We start from the raw sequence: 20,066 nt of genomic DNA, 5'->3' as shown, positions 1-20,066 counted from the left end.
TATGGAGCACCTACAGTGTCAAGCACTGAACTTTACATAGTTTATATCACTTGTTCATCCCCACGACCTTAAAAGGATGATATTATCCCCATGTTACAGCTTGAGAACTTGAAGGCTCAGAAGGCTCCAGGGTTCCCTGACTGGTAAGTGATGGAGGTTGAACTGAGCCCAGATCTACATGCTCCGTAGTCACTCACATGAGGAAAAGAGCTTGGGAGTTTTATCTGTATTCCTTCTTCAACTCTGACTCAGAGGAACATGGTTTGTCTTGTTTATGCCCTAGGTCTCTACCTCCTTTAGTCTATGTGCCTACAGCTTCACAGTATGATAGTATGATCCTATCATGGATCAAAGGATGGAATAGTTCATCTCACAAACTTACATATATCATAGACTCTGAAATCTTCACCTCCAGCTCTAACTAATGGCATCAAATAGGGCCTGTTCTCCAGTCTCCCATCTGTCCTTCCTTCCATGGAATAAACACCAACTTTTGCACACCTGCTTGCCCCCAGGTCACAGGGAGGCCTCTGCCAGACCACACTTCCCACTGTGAAGGGAGGCACCTATGGCACGCCTAGACCCATTCCCTGACCTCTGTGCAGGACTACACGTAGGCCTGCCTCACCGAGTCACAGTGCAGAACTCTCAGAGTAGCACCTGAACGGTGATTCAGAGCAGCAGCTGCCAATATATCTGAAGGCACAGAACCCACGTGCCAGGCTGAGGGGCCAGCTCCTGTACTTGTTCCCAGCAGCAGCAGCAAGACTGCAGCAGGGTATAGCAAAGCTACAAGGTCAAGTAGGAGCAGAGTTATCACTTTGGTTTTTTAATTTAAATGACTGACCTTTACACACTTCCACCAAAAATCCTTCAAAAAGAGATAAGAACAGCCCTGAAGACATTCTCATCTCCCACCCAATCAGTTCAAGCTGAATGAAGAGCAATCCTATACGAGTACAAGAGAAAGATAAATTCCACAGGTGAGTCTAACATCACATCCAGGATGGCAGACGTCTTCATTGGGATCACTTTGCCCGTCTTCAAAGGGAGCACAACTATTCTATTCTTGAATCCCAAAGAACACCCATCGAGAGAAACATGTTCTTTGAAGTATGAGGACATGGGATGCATGGTATCTTAAAATAACAAAGGAAGGGAGTCTCTCAAATTAAGAGCATTGGGGAGGTGGGTGCATGCCACTAGGGTGAAAATGCAGGGCTGGAGGCAGGCTGTATGTAACTCTGCTTGGTCTGGAGAGAAATTACCTTCATCAGGGAGTGGGGATTTAGCAGGAGACACTCCTGACCAACCTGTGTTGGTCAGCCTTGAGTTGGTGTCAGGGCCCCAGATTCCTACCAAGTCTTACTTTACAGCTAACCCCCAGTCTCCCTATTTATCAGGGCAACTAATAAAAAATAAAGTGGTTGTTCCTCAGTTGTGTCTTCAAATATACACATGAAGCAGCTCAACCAAATACAGTGTGTCCACTCAGTCCTCCAGGAAGGGGCCTTCTCTCTTTTGGGGAGTCTGTAATAAGACTTGACTTGGCCAGCTGTGGGAGTTCCTGTTGGCTGTGACAGACCAGGTCCTCCCCCAGGGCCAGGAGTAAGGCACCAGGCTTTTGGGTGTGTGTGTGAGAGTACACAGAAACCGTCACACCCACACCCCACATACCATAACAGGGTGGAGCAACCCACTTGTCCTTACCTTAACCTTCTTGTCATGTTCAGAAATGCTGGGTTCCTAAGGACGCTGCACAAAAATGCTCAGCCAACTTAAAGGGCACCTTTCCAACAAGAGCTTCCTTTCTTTATCTGCCCCTCACATCTGGGGATCCTGGACTCCAACCAGGTCACAGCCATGAATACCATCTAATCCCTCAGGGGAAGTAGGAGTCATGTCTAGCCATGCCTGATCCCCAAGCTTGTGTTCACAAGCTCACACCACCCACCCATATTGCCTTCTTTGGGCATTTTCTCAAGTTGCATAACTTGGTCAGAAAATTTGGGGTTAACAATGAGTTATTCTACTGCTACTTTCTAAAGATAAAAGAAAAAGCCACAACATTAAATGCGATATAAACAACATTTAATCTCTGATATTTCAGAAGACACTTCAGGATGTGAAGGGCCCATGGGGTGCTGGGTGGACATGTACAAGTGCTGCATGGAGGGAAGGCAGCATGCAGCCCAGCCTGGGAGTCAGGAGCCCAGCTCTGTGCCCAGCTCTGTTACTAAGCAGCATTGACCATAAATGGGTCACTTCCCTTCCCAACAGGGTTGAATTTGAACATCTCTGAGGCCCTCTCAGTGCTTCTATTCTATGAATAACTAGCAGAAAATGTATTGGGTTGATTTTTCATAGGCACCGAGGAAATTAAAAAGTACTTGCAATAGTGCGGGCAAAGCCTGAAACAGCTCTTCGGTCGAAGCCTTTGGGTTAAAGCTCCCATCCCAATGTTGGCCCCGCCCTGGTGTCAGTCATGAGCAGACTGAGAAAGGGAGCAGAAATAACAGAATCAGGGATCACTGCACAGTTTATAATTTTAATTTATCAAGTCCATGGACAAGGAGAAGGCTGCAGGTGAAGAGATGACAAACCAACTCCTCTTGGCCCCAGGCCCCCGTCTAAAAGGCCAGACCTGAAAGAGAGATCCAGCAAGGTATGAGCCAGTCTCCATCTATTGCAGGAATTCTGGGGAACCCATATTTCAGGTAATGCTACATTTGCCTAATGTCACGGGCACATCCATGGTCTCCTTTGACTTTTTTCCTCAGGCTTAGCCATCCCTCTCCACTCAGTTCTGGTTAGGCTGAACTCTACCCAATGTGCAAAAATCTCCAAATGAGTAGAATTATCAGCAATGACTCCTTATGTCATATAAATAGCTTCATTGATATATACAGCCTAAAATACACACGTGCACACACACACATTGTGGAAATCATCTTCGGGATGCTTCATTCAGGTACTCATTGGCACAACCACCCTGAGTATCAGTGTGGGCTTGGGCTGCAATCTCTCCCTCCTTTTCGCCATGGAAAGCAGAGCATCAGAGAGAAGCCTACCCCTGCCCATCCTCTGAGTAGTGAGGTGGGCAAGGCTCCTAGGTGGAGCCCTGAGTGTCTTCTTGTATGACAGGAGGCAAGGAGGAGGTTGTGTGGGCAGTTCTGGTGGCCAGGGCCTACTTTACTCCTTCAAGAGTCCCAGCTTCTTCAGAGCTTCCCTTCTGTGCTCATCAGGGATGCCTTTTGGGGTAATCTTGACACTGACACAGGTGGGTCGAGGCAGTTTGTCACGGCTCTGTCCTTGGTAAGACAGGCGCTTGGAGCTCTGTTCCTGATCTGCCAGCTTGCCCACCTGAATGCCTGCAAAGTCCTTCCCTGTGCCCAAGGAGGCAGGGCGGGGCCGGGAATTACGCAAGACATTGGGTGAGATTTTGTTCAAGAAGGAGTCTTTTCCTAGAGAGGTGCTGGTTTTGGAGCTGGGGTCTTTCTCAGCTGAGAGGTAGCTGCTCAGCCCCACACCTGAACGCTCCAGAGTGTTGGACTTGAAGTTCATCTGTCTAAGGCCAGGGATGCTGCTCTTCTGGAGAGTCAGGGCACTGTTTACCCTTGGGGCTGGAGGGATGGGAATTGGCATGGATTTGGTAGCTGGAACCTTCCCTGGATTGGGTTCCTGAGCAGGAATGAAAATCTTGCCTGGAGCAGACCCTTGAGCTGGAGTTGGAGCTGGAGCTGGAGCCAGGGCTTTCATTGGAGAAGGTCCCCTGGTTGGAACAGGAGCTGAAGCCTTCCCTGCAGCAGGCACAGCTGCTGAGACCTGAGTTGCAGGCTCAGCCAGAGCAGGAGCTGAAGCTGGAGCCAAGGAAGGGGCCTGAGCATGAGTCCCCTTGAGTTTGATGGAGCTGGTGGGCTTATTTAAGTGGGAGCTGGGCTTATCCTGGTCCTGGGGTAGCCCCAGCTTCTCTAGAGCTTCCTTGCGTGCTTTTCTCTGCTCCTGCAGTGAAGAGGAGACCAGGCTGGAGTCTCCAGAGGCAGCCTCAGAGTGGCGGGACAGCCAGTTCTGGGAATCGCTGTGGAAACTGCTTCGGCTGCTCTTAAGAACAATGTTAGGTGGCAGCTTCCGGGGCTTAGGTGCTGTGAGGGGAGTCACTTGGGCATTTGGAGCCCCCCCTGATGGGATGGGAGCATCTGCAGCTCTCCCATTCTGAGACGACATGGCAGGAGGAGGCCGAGGCTGTCCTGGTGCCCCCACTGAGCCTTTCTCATTGACTTTTTGGGACATAGCCTCCAAAGAAGTCTCCTTTTTCTTCTGGGGACTGAGTGCGGTGTGGAACTGGGGTGTGGGGGCCGTCTCCCCCGGCCCTTTGGACAGGCTGCCCTCTGCACACTGCTCTGGCTGGGAGTCCCGGAAGGCCTCCGGTGGGGGGATGAGAGCTGTGTCCAAGTCAAGGGCAGGCTCCTGGGGCCAGACCGGAGCCTGGCTGGGCTCGCCGCTCTGGCTGACCTGCTCTTTCTCAGAGTCTGCGATGGGCCTCTCAGGTTGCCCTGGCAGGTGGCTATTAGTCTGGGTGGTGCTTTTCCTGAGGCTCTGGTTCCTACCGATGTGGATATTTCGGGGGAGGCTGTAGGAGCCGGACCTGAAGCCCAGGTGTTGGGGTTCAGGTAGATGGGGAGAGGCGGGCTGAGTCACTCTCCTTGGCTCTAGTCGTTGCTGAATGATGGTCTCCTCTGGATGTCCTGTGAGGGTCCGGAGAACAGGCAAAGAAGAGAGACAGAGGTGAGAACCTTGTTGCCAAGGGAAAAGCAAATATTTCCTGAACTCTGATCTCCAATTTGCTTGGATGGGTTTTGTTTATGTTGTTTCTTTGTTCTTAAAGGGGCAGTACTCTTGCCTGGATATCATTTAGACTAACAGATCAATACTAGCAGATTCCCCTCAATCAAGGATTAATTTTTCATGACAGCTGGGGGAAGGGCAGCCCCAGATAGCTCCATGTCCGTAACTCAGGCTTTTTCTAACCCTCTACAGATGCACCAGGGGTGGGAGAGATTCAGGACAGTCCCTTTAGCTATCTTGGGGCTTCCAGGTAACTGAGCCCTATGGAAGCATTGAACACGAACAGCATGAACAGGTGCTTTGCTCTTGCTGGGGTCCACCTTCTTCCACCTTCGCTTTCTATAAGTACCTGGATGATTCTGTAATGTTCAAAGCTGTCCCCTTGCCAGAGAGTGACAGACTCTTTCCTTCCAGTGAGCTAGTCAAGCCCACTGGGCCAGGGAATGAGTCTCAGGGGGCAGTGAGGCCCCATGTTCCCATTGACTGCTCTAGCTTCAGGGAGGGTCTAACATACTATCAATAAATATTTGCTAAACAAATGAATAAATGATTGTAGCCTTCACTCCAGTGGGACTCTCCTCAGGAATAAAGTGCCCACCCTGCCCTGGGACATATGGCCCAGCCCCACACTCACAGCCACACTCATGTGCCATCCTGTCCCCAACTACTGGCTGCCTTCTACTGAGCCTCGACACCACTGGCTCCCCACACTATCTCACCAGGGCCTTAAGGTGCCGCCCGTCAGGCTAAGGGAGCCCTTCCCTCTTCTTATCTCCTGCAGCCTCAGCCTCTGGGTCATCCAGACTAGCTCCCCAGACTGACTCAGTCTCTCCAGAGCCACCCACCCACACCTCCCTCACCTCTGTGGTTCTATCTATTTAGAATTTCTTCATGAGTAGATGGGAGCTGGCCAGATCCCTTTCCCTCCCAGGCCTCTGATACATATAGAAAGACACAGGAAGCTGGCTCATCAGCAGTCCCTCCTTCCCTCCAGGGACAAGGCTTTATCCTAGCCAGGAGAGTGGAGAGGATTGTGGTCATCTCTTCTTCTGCTTGTGACCCTTAGAGCACAGAGCAAGCAAAGTGGAAAGTGGCCAGAAGGATGTTCAGATTTTCTGGGTTTCACTATAGGTGCAACCCCAGACGGTCTCTCTTACCCTGGGGAGCAGGCTGGATTATGGGCAGTGCTCTGGGACTTTGGGGGGTGGTGGCTTGCTCAGATTCGTCAGTGGACAGTCCACTGTCAGCCTCAGTGTCCAATGAGCCAATGGTCTCCTCCAGGAAGAGCAAACACTCCTTCTCTTCAGCAGACAGGAAGTCGTAGCTGTCACTCTAGAGTGGGGACAAGAGGAAGGAGAGGAGAAGGGAGCTGTGAGAGAAAGCTCTGTAGAAACTGGCGGGGCCTGAGAACCACCCTGTGTTGGGGAAGGAATGCTGAAGAGCTGGAAACTTTCCACGATGCTACTCTGCAAACATGCTGGAGATGCTTCCTGAAACCGCAGGCACCAGGGAGGGCAGAGACTGCGGGCTGCTGCCCCATTAGCGCCCAGCTCTGGTTGCTGGGCAGGCACTTGGCAAGTGGCCTTTCTTTCACTTAGTCCTGGGTGAACTGCTTAGGAGCACATATCAGAAGCAGACCCAGGTTCTATTTCCAATTTCTCTGTGTGACCTATGTCAAGTATTTCACTTTGTGTGTCTCCGATTTAGTTCTATATCATATGAGCGACATAAAGATTTGACCTTCAACTTGAATGGCTTTGCTTTTAACTTTTTCACGCACTTCTGCATACTTGATCTGGCATGTCAAGGACAGTACAAGGACAAACAGGAAATGCAGCCAACTACTGCTGCCAGGCCAATGAGAACAGCGCTATGACTAGTCACAGATAAATTTACTAAATAATTTACACATGACTCTGCAATGCATTCCATACAGGACTTTTTGCTTTGTGTATTACCTTCTTGATGGTATTTGGCTCTGCTAACATTGAAATAAGGGTGCACTTCTTAAGCAAATATTAACTTAAGGTGGGGGGGGAGAAACTGGATGAGTAAGAGGGGAGGAGAAAGCAATTTAGTATTAAAATATTAAGTAGATATTAAGTAAATTTTAATTATGAGAAAGTCCATTAGACTATCTGGAAAAAAATGCCATGGTCATTTCAGATGGTTACTGCCCATGTTCTATAAGGCCAAGAAGATCTATGAAACAGTTGCTCTCCAAACAAGAAGGTCGAAAGGAAAACCAAAAGGGCAAGTGGGAATGTATGAAATTTGGCTCGAGTCCCTTCCTGGCATATTCACCCCTCTTCCTAATATTTGAGATGCTTCTGAGTTGTATATTCTCCAGAACCACATAGATGGCCAGGAAAGATTTTGGGATAGCCCTAAAAATATCCTGGGAAGAGGGAAGATGGCTGTTGGAATAATCCATCCAGTCCCCAGACTCCTTAAAGAGCTATCTGTCAGTTGACTGAGTGAGGCCTACATTTCAAGGGAAGCCCCAAACATACCCCTTGGAAGCCCTGAAGTCAACTCTAGGGGCTCTCTGAACAAAGACCTTCTTTACTGCCCTCTTCCACCTAAAACAGCCTTGCCGAAGATAGGCCAGCTCTGAGTTTCTTCTTTGTGGATGATTCTCTTTGAAAACCTTCAATCCCAGTCATATTCTGTGTCCAGTGGTATTTAACTATGCATATTGGCCTCAGCCTAACAGAAGCAGAAAGATGTCTCTGTGGCCCCATTATCAAAAATCAAAAAGAAATTATATACAGATTGCCTGCACCTTGGATTTAGTGTTTTTGTGTGTGCTGCTTTTTCTAATCCAGTTTACATATCAAAACTCATTGACTATCTATTTTCTTTATAACTCTCACCCAAAGATATGTTTTCACTGATAAGAGAGAGAGAGGGAGACAGAGAGAGAGAGACAGAGAGAGATCAATAGTTTGCCTCCCATACATGCCCTGACTAGAGATCGAACTGCTACCTGGGTATGTGCCCTGACTGGGAATCGAACCTGCCATCTATTGCTGTACAGGATGATGCTCTAACCAACCAAGCCACACTGGCCATATTGAACATCCTTGACATACAGTAGAGACCCTTATAATCCTTAACTTCTCAAATACCTCTAGAGGATACAAAGCTATAAACTATAAATTCTCAGGCATTATGTATATGACAAATCTCAACAAGAAAGAAATGCTTACATGTGGATATAGGACAGATTTACCCTTTCACACTAACCATACAACAATTAAGATTTAAATTTACACCCAGAAAAAGTACAATTTATTATGTGCCAATAATTAAACGTGGTGACTTTGGAAGGGTCTCAATCTCTGCTCCTAGATAGACTATTTCTTTTCTATATAGAGGCACGTGCTATGTGTTTTCCATACGTGTCAGTTATCTCCCCCCAAGAATCCTGTGAATTCGGTTTTAATATCATCCCCATTTTAAAACTAAGGAGACTGAAGCTTAGAGAAATTAAGTAATTTGCCCAAAGTCATACAGCTTATTCTAGGAACCCAGATCTGTTTGGCTCCAGAACCCAGGCTCTTAATCGCTCTATTCTCTTGGATCTTTTTAAAGACTGAAGTAATGCTGCTAATTGCAGAGAACCTCGGGAATCCATGTGCCACAAGGATCTACATTCTAGTTTCCAGCATGACCTCAGATCACCGGCCTGCTCTCTCACCTCAACTCAGAACCCCCAACCTAATGAAAATTAGACAGAGTCTCATTTGTCCTGCTGTGCTCTGGGGTTGTCCCACCCCATCCTCTACAGAACCAGGGGTGACTCAGAGGCAGAAAGCATCAACTAGTATGATTCACTCCCTGCCGAGGAAGATGAAAGAGAGGGAAGGGTGAGCCAGGAGGGTGGTGGGCAGGGCGGGCGTGCAGACAGCGGCGGGTGCAGGACAGACAGTACGTACAGATCCAGAGCGGGTGGAGGTGGCGCTCGCCATGCTGTCCCAGCTGCCGACGCGGGTCACGGCTTCCGAGCCAGGCCCCTCTGGCCACAGCTCCCTCTCGGGCATTGCCAGAAGCAAGGTGCAGGGACGGTGAAAGGGGCTCCCAGAGGGGAAGCGAGGGGAAGCGAAGAATGTCCCAAGCTGGGCCTGAAAAGAAAAGAGTCAAAGCCACGTGTGAGCCAAGCCCGGGCTCTGGCAAGGCTCTGCCCGGGCCCCGGAGCGGCATGGCGGCAGGGACACCAAGCAAGCAAAGAGCTGGAAGGGGCTGTGGACAGCCGCGACCCAAACCCAGCCCCAGCCCGCATGGAAGGACACATGAGCCGGCTCACATGCATGCGGAAGGGCGGACTTGGGTGGTGGAGAAGGGGTCTGGTCAGAAAGGAAATTCTATCACTCCCTTAAGCCACCTTTTTCTCTGAACCGGGGAGCTTACCCTACCTTCTCATTACTATAGACAATAAATATGACGGGGTAAACAGCTTGGTTTCTGGAGGTAGTCGGAGGTTGGCTCAAATCACAGTTTAGCCATTTACTGTTATGTGGCTTGAGGCAAATTACTCTTTCAGTTTGTTTCTCCTCATTAAACAGGGTAAACGTAAGGATGAAATGAGAACAGTTAGGATAATTTAGCTGGTAGTAAATATTAAACAATGAATAATTAACTACTACTGTTCTTAAAATAAGAAAAAGACAAATCCACCTGGGATCAAAATAAATTATAGGAAGGGAAACAAGAGTTTAGAAAAGAAGGGTTCACGCTCAAATGGGAGACTATAGGCTTGAGAGAAGGAACAGGGCCCTTAACAGTACCTACTTCATAGGGGGTTTTTTGAAGATATAACAAAGCATTCCATGTAAAACACTTGTGCAGTACATGGCCCAATTGTCAGCTACTATGATAGTCAACATCACCATCATGATCACAACAGCCACCACCAAGCCACCATTATCTCCCTAGCCTGGGACATACATGCATAGCACCTATAGTGGTTGGCACAAACCTAATTTCCCTCCTGTGCATCACCCCCTCTATTGTTGAACTTATTTCAATGAGGTTTCCTAACTTGTGTCAAATGAACAAGAGAAATGTTCTATATAGCTTCCTCCCAACTCCAACTCCCAGGGAAAAAATTTTCAAATGCATTGTGCTAATAGTAATAGCAAAGGAAGGCAGTGCCATCTTCCTTCTGAAAATCACAAGGACTTTCACATGCCTGCTTGTGGGAAACACTGCAGCAGGGTTGGAAAGGCCAGGGGAAATCTCCTATATAAAAATGAAATTCTAAAAGAATAAAGATTAAAAGACAGACCAAACAGAGAGCTGAGGGAGAGGTAGAATACAAAATATAGAATACAGTCTGATTTGGAATCCACATTTTCCCCATGACACCATATTTTATTTTCTACCATCTTTCCTACCCTTCCAATACTAGGTAAAATGTCTTAGAAAAAATGTGTTCTATTTGAGATCCTGGGACTTGGGGTTTGGATTCCAGGGCTCCTTGTTTCTTCACCAGCAACTGCTCCCAATGCCAAAGTTTGGGCTGTGCCGGGTATGTCAGCCTACCAGCTCCTTAGAGCTGACAAGCACAAGGCCTCACAGAGCTCCCCTCCTGCTTGGGAGAAGGCCCTCAGATGGAGCAGGTGGGGAGGAGCAGGACAATGGGGAATGAAGAGGGAAGATCCCTAATGACACATGTAGTTTATGAGGGTCCAGAGCCTCTCTGGAGATAGAGAGGGGGTCAGAAGGGACAGAGATGCCAGGGACACCCAGCTCTTAGGGTTCCCTCATGAGGTTAGTTCCCCAATATCTAGAACCCCAAAGAAACAGAAACATGAAAAGTCATGAAGTGAAGTTTGCTCACCTCGTATATCCACTCTGTTGATGACTGTCTAGGTTCAGATAGTACTACATCATTCTTAACATTCTATGGCACTGAGGCCATCACAGCAGAGGGGACCCCTCTCTCATAAGCCTAGGCACACAGGAGGCACTCAAGAAATGCTAGATGAGCAAACTTGTCATCCATTTTAGTGACTGTTGGGTCCAGCTATTGGAAGGCCTCTTCTTTTGGCTTCTACTCTATTACCATAAGCTCAATGGAATTTGGGCAATGCTTTCAGTTAAACTAACAGACATGGGGCATGCACTGTTTCTAAGAAGTGAGTGTAGAACCAAGGGTCTAGTTTTTGGCTCCATTTTTCTTATTTACTGTAGCACTGGGGCAGTAAACATTAAAAGCGGCTCACTGTAATTAATAGAATATTCTCTGCGAATGGGTGAGAGAATTTTCCTTTCAGAGAAAATTACTACTCATGTTCTTGCAAGCACACTTCCGTCTTTATAGTGGTTTACAAGCCCATCCTTCCTCCCAAGGCGCCTATCACACTCTCACTTCAGAACCAAGACAGCCTGAAGCAGCTGGAAGAGATAGAAACAATATGAACAGCACTGCTTCAAAAAACATGGCATGGTGCAGCTTACAGAGTACTTTAGATATGCTAATTAGATCTTAAAATTAACCTAACTTAGGCAGGATGTGACATTTTCATTTGACACACAGGAAAGCTGGAGCTCTTCGCACTTCCCCTCCCTAAGGAAAGTCAGGAATGACCTCTGACTGCACATACAGGGCAGCCCGTGGACCCTAGCCCTCTAGAGGGCATCTCAGGCTGTCCAGGTGCAAGAGGGCCACACACCTAAACAAGGGCCACTGGCCACCCCTGACTGAACACTGGAAGCCCCACAGTCACCCTTCTTCTAACTCACACCTCAAACCCTAGTTCAGCCTTCTGCTCCCAGGCCAGATTTGGCCCCAACAACAGATATCTCCAGAGTAAAGACATTACACCAAATGCCACTGAAGATCCTATCACCAGACACCACACAACCTCTGCAGAAGTGAACTCGAACCTGAACCAAAGCCCAATGAGCCCCAAAGTGCTCACACCTGGTTTCCACATCGTGCTTTCTGACTCAGAGTCTGAAATGTGAGGGTGTGAAGGTCTTCTCTCCCCACTTCCACCTCCCTCTCCAGTTTGGCCTGATCTGGAAGCTGCTGCACTTCCTTCCACCAACTTTACAACCTTGAAACTTTTCAGGGCAACCATCGAAACCTGAGACATTTCAATCTGATAATAAGCTTGAGAGACAAGCAAACACTCAGGTGAGAGCTTGGTATCTTTTAACCCTTGACCTCTGGGGGACTTGAAGGGAGGAGGGAATGGGTTAAGAAATGTGTGTAGTAGTTAAATATTAACTGCTCCACTAAAGCCAGCCAAGCCTTGGAGAATAAATAAGTAGCAGTCATCTGAAGAGGGTGGGGTGGGGAGCAGGCTTCAGCCCCACTCCAGTTTGTTTTCTCTGTACCTCCTAAACAGACTCATCCCATGAGCCCACCCCCATATCCTCCAAGGGCTCAGCCTCCCTCCTCCCTCCCCAGTACTCAAGGAGGTTGCTTATTTCTCTTAGACCAGGTGTCTCTGCTTTTCGATGACCCAGAAATGCACCTCCAGCTGGAGAGCATCCCAGGGAAACCCCAGGACCACTACAAGTGCTGTGTGTGTGTGGCCCTCTCCGTGAGCACGTGGGCAAGCTCCTGTGTGTAAGGCAACATTATAATCTCCTTTTCACCACTGCATTTGAGACGGGGTTAGTAGAAATATTCTCTGCACAAAAGGGCTTTGTCCGAAACGGAAGGTTGTCTTTACTGCTGACAAGCTCCCCATCTACAGCAGCCCTCAGTCAGCGAGTTGGGTGGGTCGGTTCTGGGGTGTGGGCTAAGCTCAAGCCTCAAGCTCCAGTTGCGAAGACTGGAGACCCAATACAGTGGTTGGCAAATTAGGTTTACAGTTGTTCATTTGAAAAATAATACAAGAATTAATAATAACACAGGAATAAATTCAGTTCCGCATACTCACATCTGTAAACCTACTTTTGCCCCACCCTGTGTGTGTTTCAGGCCCTGGGAGCCTGGCACTGGGGTCTTCCCCGCTTCGCTTCCCTCTTTCCTGCAGCAGGAGAAAGGAGGGAAAGAGGCAAAGGTACAGAGCAGAGTGTTAACCCCACAGGTGGGTAATGGAGAGAGCTGACTTACTACCCTGACTTGACTTCTACACCCAGCTTCCTTGTGCAGGTAAACCTGCCAACCGTGCTGCCAACTGGGACACTGAAGGAAAACACACACAGTCTGGTTCTCCCCTCTGGGGACACCGCCACACTGCTCTGACTTGAGCCCCACTTGGAACTTCTACAAGGGTCGACGTGCTACCGTGAAATATTCATAAAAATGTGGCTGAGGCCCCAGCACAGCCAAGTAGCATTCTGTTTGCCAGTCTTTAAGTCCACTAACAGGTAAAGTCAGAAAATTAATTGAGTTGAGCCCTAATAAAGGGGACTCTGCAATGAGATTACTGTGGGTTTTCCAGAGATGAGCTGGTAGCCTGAGCTGGAGTTTTTCCAATGCAACCAAACCTCGTGTCCGCTTGCAAACAGCCTGGCAGAGCTCACGCCTCACAGGCCTGCCCACAGAGCTCCACTATCACATTGCCATCACTGCACGCACACACACACACACACACACACACACACACACACACACACACACACACACGCTGCACCCTCTGCTTAAACAGAGATGGGCCATAAAGCCACGGGAGATTTTCAGGTTAGCAATGCAATGGAAAACCACTTCCCTACTCCAACTATTCCCTTCCAAAGTCACGACTCAATTTGCATTGCTCAGAGATGGAAATTTCCAAGACAAATCTATTCCCCCCCTTCCTGTCCGTGCAATATGCTTATCCAGCCTAAAGAGGCAGATGGGAAAATGGAAAAGCATTCCAGCCCCGGTCTCCACAAAAGCACTTCAATCCAACTTTCTTGGATCCCTGCTTGGCCTCTGAGAGCTGAGGAACAGAGAGGAAAGCCCCTTATCTGTGGTGTATAGGGCCCCCCACAACCCTGTAGCTCTGAATTCCCACAAAGCCCCCCCGCCTTGCTACAGAATAAGCAATAGCTAGTCAGCGATTAACTCACCTTCACTGGGTGGGGGGCTGAAGAGAGGAAAGAAGTACCCTTCTATTTCAAAGGGCAGAGGCGGAGACAGAGACTGCTCCCCCTGCCTCCTGCTGTTTTCTTCTTTTGACCCCTTGCTGACTTACCTGGACAGGTAAATGCTCACCTGTCCCGGCTCACCCCACCCTGCCGCTGACGCTCAGCCAATGGCAGCCTCCCCCTCCCTCCCTCTAATTCCAGCTGTTTCTCCAGGGAATGGGCAGGGCAGGGCCGCTCTCGCTTAGCCAATCATCTCTGGCCAGCCCTTCCCCCTTTTAGAGCCAATAAAGGGCCCTTGAGAGAAAGGAGGGCTGGGAGGAGGAGGGACTGGTTTGGGCTGAGACTGGGAAAGGAGAGTTGGCAGGGAGGGAGTAGGCAAAAAAAATTATATCTTCATAAAAAGAGACAGTCCACTGGACAGTATGCTTTTCTACACATCTGTCTGAAACTTGGTTTTCTATCTAGAGTTGCCTTCTTCCACTTGGAACTGAATATTCCCCTGAATCCTCCAAGTTAAAATCCTCTGTGACCAGTTTTTCTAATATTTCAGGATCCCTTTCATCCTCAAACCTTTTCCTAGAAGCTCATAATACCTCCAACTCCACTCAGGACCACTGAAGAAGATGTCTAAGGCTAGGGATGTGGGAGCTGACACACCCTTACCCCCCACAGATTGCCAATGACCTTCTTGGCCTCATTTATTTCTGGGGGAAATGAAACCATTTCCTCCCCAGACGGGTCCCTGATGAAAAAGTGACTGAACAGCCTCGAAGGAGGGAACGTGCTCACTGTCATTGGGTCTCTGGTCTCTTAGCTGTTCATGGAAGGTAGCAATAAATATTAATAAATAAAAACAAAGCAAGCTACTCACCAGTTTAGCAACTCCTGTCTCCTTCCATGGCAGACTTTTGGCACCTGTAGTTAACCAGAAGAGAGGAGGTGGGAGAAGCCAATGCTTCCAGGAAGAAATCTCCCTCTAGGCATGGAGGCCACTTTTACCAGATATGACTTTGGCCTGAAAGCTGATCTTTCCTGGATATAGGTTATCCTTGATATCAAAAGGGCAGGAAAAAAAATTAAAATCGAAGCTCATAAATGCCAACATTTATTAAGCTCTTGCTGTGCACTAGGTATTGTGCTGTGCTAAGCATTTTCATCCATCATTTCATTTAATCTTTATTTCAACTCCAAAAGGTAGACACTATTAGTATCCAAATTTTACAGGGAGGTTAAATAACTTGTCCAAGATCACGTAGCCAGGAAGTGGCAGAGCAGGGATTTCAATTTAGGAGCCGTGGTGGCAAACTTGCCATGTTCCAGTATGATGCCAGTCAGCCTCTATTAGGAGAAAATCCTAAGTAGGAGACATGAAATACTCAGATGATTTGCAAGTCTAATTCTAGCCATTAGATTCATCCTTTCTCCTCGTTTCAGTCTTGCAGCTATTTATATCTTTTATAACAAGATGACACAAGGCTTTCATCTTTTCTCTTTCTGTGATAATAGTTGGGTAGGAAATAAGAAGTGCAAGGGGCCAAGGTAGAGAAGAGGTGGGGTAGGGCTAGTGAGGAGGAAGGAGGCTTGAGGAAGCCTGGGGAAAACCAGTACCCTACCAGCAGCAGGTGGATAACAGAGCTGACTGAGCATTTAAGGGCAATGTCCTCTCTTTATGATGTGCCATTCAAACATGTATGATGTCATAATACTAACAAAACAGGAAGGGCATCTCCTACTCAGGAGTGCACCGCAACTCGAGTTACACCCATGGATGAAGTCACTGAAGTTGACCCAGCTTCATAGGTGTGTAATTTGAACGTTTGCTAAATAAATAAATAAATAGACTTGGAGCATTAACCTCAAAGATGATAGTAGGCACAGTCTTGTTTGTGAACTGACAGTTTTTCAGTTTATAATAAAATTGGGATTGTTAAGAAGAGCTCCTGTCTTCTACCAGGTAGAGGTTGGGACATAGACAAGATGATCTTTCTGTGACTCTTTCCTTTTAGACATCTTTTTGAAAATTATGAAATATATTTCAGAAACCTGACATGTACCTAACGCCCAGCTCAAGAAATGGAACATGAACGCTATAGTTGAAGTTACTTACAAGCTTCACCCCTCTCTCCTCTCCTGCCTCCTCAAAACACACATACACCCAGGCTGAAATAAATCACTATCATGCATGTCGTGTTTTTTCTTTTCCATGCCTTTAAATGGTTTACCCTGGAATCTTTCTTGTTTTCTCTGCTTTCTTGGAAAAATACCAAGTCTCTAAGGTTCCAAGAGAATTAGGAAGGAGGCCTGGACTAGGGGAAGGAGCAGGCTTTAAAAATCAAAAATATCTGAAAGACTAAGGCTCCCTGATTGATGCAGGTCATCTTTTAAGGAGGAGCATGTGTCATTGCTCTTTGTGCCTGAAATCTGGCTTGGTGACCTGGCTGTGCAATCTAATTAGAGCCCAGCTCACCCGGCTCACCCGTGTCCTCACTCCTCCACCCAGCATGCTGTTGTGGCGCAGTCATCCCCTGGACGGTCAGGCTGGCTGACTGTTTCCTCTCTCAGTGCAACCTCCCAGTGAGGCATCTCGGGCCCTCACTCAAGCACACTTCCTTCTACACACACACACACACACACACACACACACACACACACACACACGCACACACACCTTCAGTACCACAGACAGTCAATGGACAATCTTTCCCCTTTGGACACCTTGTAGTGGTGACCTCTCTGCAAGGCCGATCTGGGCCTCCGCCCTCACCACTCGGGATATTCATTCCCGTCCCAGTTTCAGTCTATCGGAGTCTTCCTGCTCTTTTCCCTTTGCTTGGAACACGTACTATCACCATCCCTAAGAAACACTGGGTGCCCTCTCCGTTCATGGTACTGGGCGTGCTACAATATGCTGGGTATATTTCTGAGCATATTTCTAACATATTGAGGGGAGGAAAGGTTTTATTCCTCAGGTGGCAAGAGCTTGCTTTAAAGAGAAAACAGCAAGGACTCAGATAAGGGTGATTAGAATTTGGAATTGATAGGCCTGATTAAGACATGAATTAGATCACCAAGTTCTCACCCAAGCGATATCAGTGTTAATCCTAAAATAATTAGATGGAAACTAAAGGGTGTAATTAAGTGGATTCGGATGAAGGGGTTCTGAAATTGCTTAATCATTAAGTAGTTCCTGGCAGCAGCTGTTTTCCTTTTTTTCTCTTTTGAGAGCAGTGTTCCTTTGGCCCACCTATCATGGAAATTTAGGGGATTCAGTAGCTCTTTTCCTTCCAGTGCTAATGAAAATTTGAGGGCTGAGGTCATCTATTAGCATCAGAGAGTTTTGTAAGAAACACCAAATCTTAACATGTTCAAAACTGAATTCATCTTGCCCCTGCCCCTCAAACCTGTCCTCTCTCCTCTCTCCGCATGCCAGCTAATAGCATCACCATACCTACCCTCACCCAGACTCGACACTTCACAGCCATCCTCCCATATGTCCTGTGAGATTGCTCTCATATCTCTTTCCAGCCCTTCACCCTCCCTGCTCTTGTTCAGGACTTCACCACATGTAGGCTCATGGGTCATTAAATACAGAAGAGACTACAGAGATTCCTGGTTTCATATCTTCCATTGTCTAGATGCACATCTGAGTTTCATTCCTCTCAAAATACTTTGATATGTTTTCATAGCATTGAGGATTAAATTCTAAGTCCTTACATGACATAAAAAGACCTTCCTGAGCTGGCATCTCCTATCACATATTCATCCATATTCTTTACTACAGTCATATTCCTCTTTCTGAAACTGCCATGTTTTCATGCGTCTGGGCCTTTGCACATGCTGTTGCTTTGCTTGGACCTGTTCCCACCCTGTTCTCCAGGCTTAGTCTTATCCTTCAAGGTTCAGCTCGGGCACCACCTTCTTTTGGGACAGTATGGTTTTGGGCATACAACGCTATAATCTCCTAACACAATGTGTATATCTCTAGATTTAACCCACCAAGATGTAACTATTTTCTTTCTTTCCTTGTAAAATTTGAATTTGTGAAGGGCATCAAGTTTTTCTATGAATAACTCTTCTATTCTATTATGACACTTATAATTAATGACAAGACTGATGATGAAGTTTTTGGCAAATGAAGTCCTTTAAGAAAATTGCCCTAAAAATTCATACTTTAGATGATGTTAGTAGATAATCTATATACTGCTCCAATTTTGCTTATTGTTTTATTACTTAATCTTGTCTTTTGACATAGTATTAAACTGTTAATTGCTCTTAAAAGTAATAGGCATTGGCTCATCAGGATTGTTTTCGGAAGTTTTTGACCTTTTGATGTCAAGAGTATACCTGCATCTGAGAGCCTATGAAGGCCCCAGCTGATAATGCTTTATTATATTGCAATGATTTAAAACATCTGGCAATGGGCTGACATATTTTCTTTTTCTTAAATTGCTTCTAACATTCTTTGTTACTTACTTATTATTATGGATATCTCAATTATTTGAGAAATAAGAAACATTGGGTTTAATAGTATTTACAAAGAACTGTACATATAGAAAATACTCAATACTGGAAAATTCTAGGGAACATTACTGGATAATATTTGGATCTCCTACCAAGGTCCTAACACAGAACTTTTGTTGAAACTGCAAATTTAAGAATTTTGCTTCTCAAACTTGTGACTTCTTAGAACATTCTTCATAGAATTTGCATTAAATGTACTATAATTCATTAATATTTATTTTATTTATTGTTAGCAGTAGGCATGGCCATGAAGTACACACTTATGACAATAGTTACAAGCAAGGCATTGATTAGACTGTAACCACCTCTCTTCTTGCTGTTGGTGTCCTGGTTCCCAGAGTGTCAGTTTAACCCTCTGCTCCACATGCCAGCACTTCCTGCTCTTGCTTTTGGTTTATCATCATTGGATTCCTTCAAACCACTCACATTTCTTGTTAATCATACAGCACGCAGACTGGCACTGCTATAAATTCATGAATAACCTCCAGTAATAACCTCCCACCCCTTTTGCTCCCTTCATTTTCAGGTAATGACTTTGCCACAGAATTTGAGAAATTCAGTAAGAAACACAACAGCCCGGAGGCAGGAACTCCATCTTCCCATCCCCAAGTTTACAAACGTAACCTTCCTTTGCACCTGCTTTCTGCTCTTCTGGTACAACAAAGAAAACTTTTTTTCCCTACAGCCCCATGCCCACCTGTGCTCTGCATCTCTTTCATGAACTCTATCCCTGCAACCCCCTCTCTGACATCATCATAGGACCTTTCTACTAAAATATAGGGGCTGGCCGACTGTGGGTTTCACCGTGGAGTGACCCTGTTAGGCCATTTGGTTGGAAACTCTTTGATGTCCATGTCTTTAGTCTTTTTCATTGTCTTGGTTGGAATCCTCAGAGAAGATTCCCCGGAGAAGAGCATTCCAAAACCCTGTCTCAAGGGCATAATTCTGGCAGCTAGCATTCTTGGAGCCTAGTATGAGAAGGTTGTCATCTCATCGTCTGGTGTGTAAAACAGCACCTCCTTCCCTTAGTTTTCGAACAGAGAGCCTCTGTTTTACTCTCTCCTGGGAGGGAATGTAGCAAGCTCTTACTTGCTCAGCGTGGAAGAAAAGATCTGAGAGGCTAACTTCTTAACCAGGCTCTCTACCTAGTCTCCTGATTTTTCCCACCCTTGTTTCCAGAGGTACTAATATCACCCATTCTTGAATTTTGGGGAGGATCCACGGAAGAAATAGGATAGCTGGCTTAGGATTCAGTTTTTTTCAAATCTGTTAGGTCAGTTACCATTCATCCAACTGCTGGCTAGCTTCCAACATTTTGTTGGTATTATTTACCTCACTATCTCTTTGTGCTTTAGAATTTATATACTTCAAAACCCCATTCTGGAAGAGGGGAGATCAATGAGTATGTTCAACCTGCTATCTTTAACCAGACACCCTATTTACTCCCACCCACATCCAGCTGGCTTCTTTTTCCACTACTCCCTGAAATAGCTTGTTAAGTTCATCCATCAGCTCCAGGTTGCCAAATTCAACAGACTCTTCCAGTCCTCCTCTAACTTGATTTTTTCATAACATCCAACATAGTTGGCCACATTCTGTTTCTTAAACAACTATTTTCTCTTGGATTTCATGACATGAAATGTTTATGCATCTCCAAACTCTCT

The 20,066-nt window shown here is 46.6% G+C and overlaps 1 protein-coding gene across 1 annotated transcript; it reads right to left on the bottom strand.

The window, feature by feature from the left end:
* Nucleotides 1-2,075: 2,075 nt before the first annotated feature.
* LOC308549508 (specifically androgen-regulated gene protein) lies at nucleotides 2,076-14,036 on the bottom strand. Its single transcript, XM_081122179.1, has 4 exons — nucleotides 13,864-14,036; nucleotides 8,787-8,972; nucleotides 6,003-6,177; nucleotides 2,076-4,745 (listed from the first exon to the last, which is right to left on the bottom strand). Exons 2-4 carry the CDS (start codon nucleotides 8,889-8,891, stop codon nucleotides 3,193-3,195), a joined length of 1,833 nt encoding a protein of 610 aa, XP_080978305.1. The 5' UTR covers nucleotides 8,892-8,972; nucleotides 13,864-14,036; the 3' UTR covers nucleotides 2,076-3,192.
* Between the last annotated feature and the right edge of the window lie 6,030 nt (nucleotides 14,037-20,066).

The sequence above is a fragment of the Miniopterus schreibersii genome (assembly GCF_964146895.1).
Source record: "Miniopterus schreibersii genome assembly, chromosome: 19".
NCBI lineage: Eukaryota > Metazoa > Chordata > Mammalia > Chiroptera > Miniopteridae > Miniopterus > Miniopterus schreibersii.
This window is presented reverse-complemented; position numbering and strand designations above follow the sequence as displayed.

What these genes read in the sequence shown, in the direction of transcription:
- LOC308549508 (XM_081122179.1), bottom strand. Translation starts at nt 8,891, where the DNA reads ATGCCCGAGAGGGAGCTGTGGCCAGAGGGGCCTGGCTCGGAAGCCGTG. An exon ending in CCTCCACCCGCTCTGGATCT is followed by an intron (nt 6,178 to 8,786) that starts GTACGTACTGTC and finishes TCCCCACTCTAG; the next exon opens with AGTGACAGCTACGACTTCCT. An exon ending in AATCCAGCCTGCTCCCCAGG is followed by an intron (nt 4,746 to 6,002) that starts GTAAGAGAGACC and finishes GGACCCTCACAG; the next exon opens with GACATCCAGAGGAGACCATC.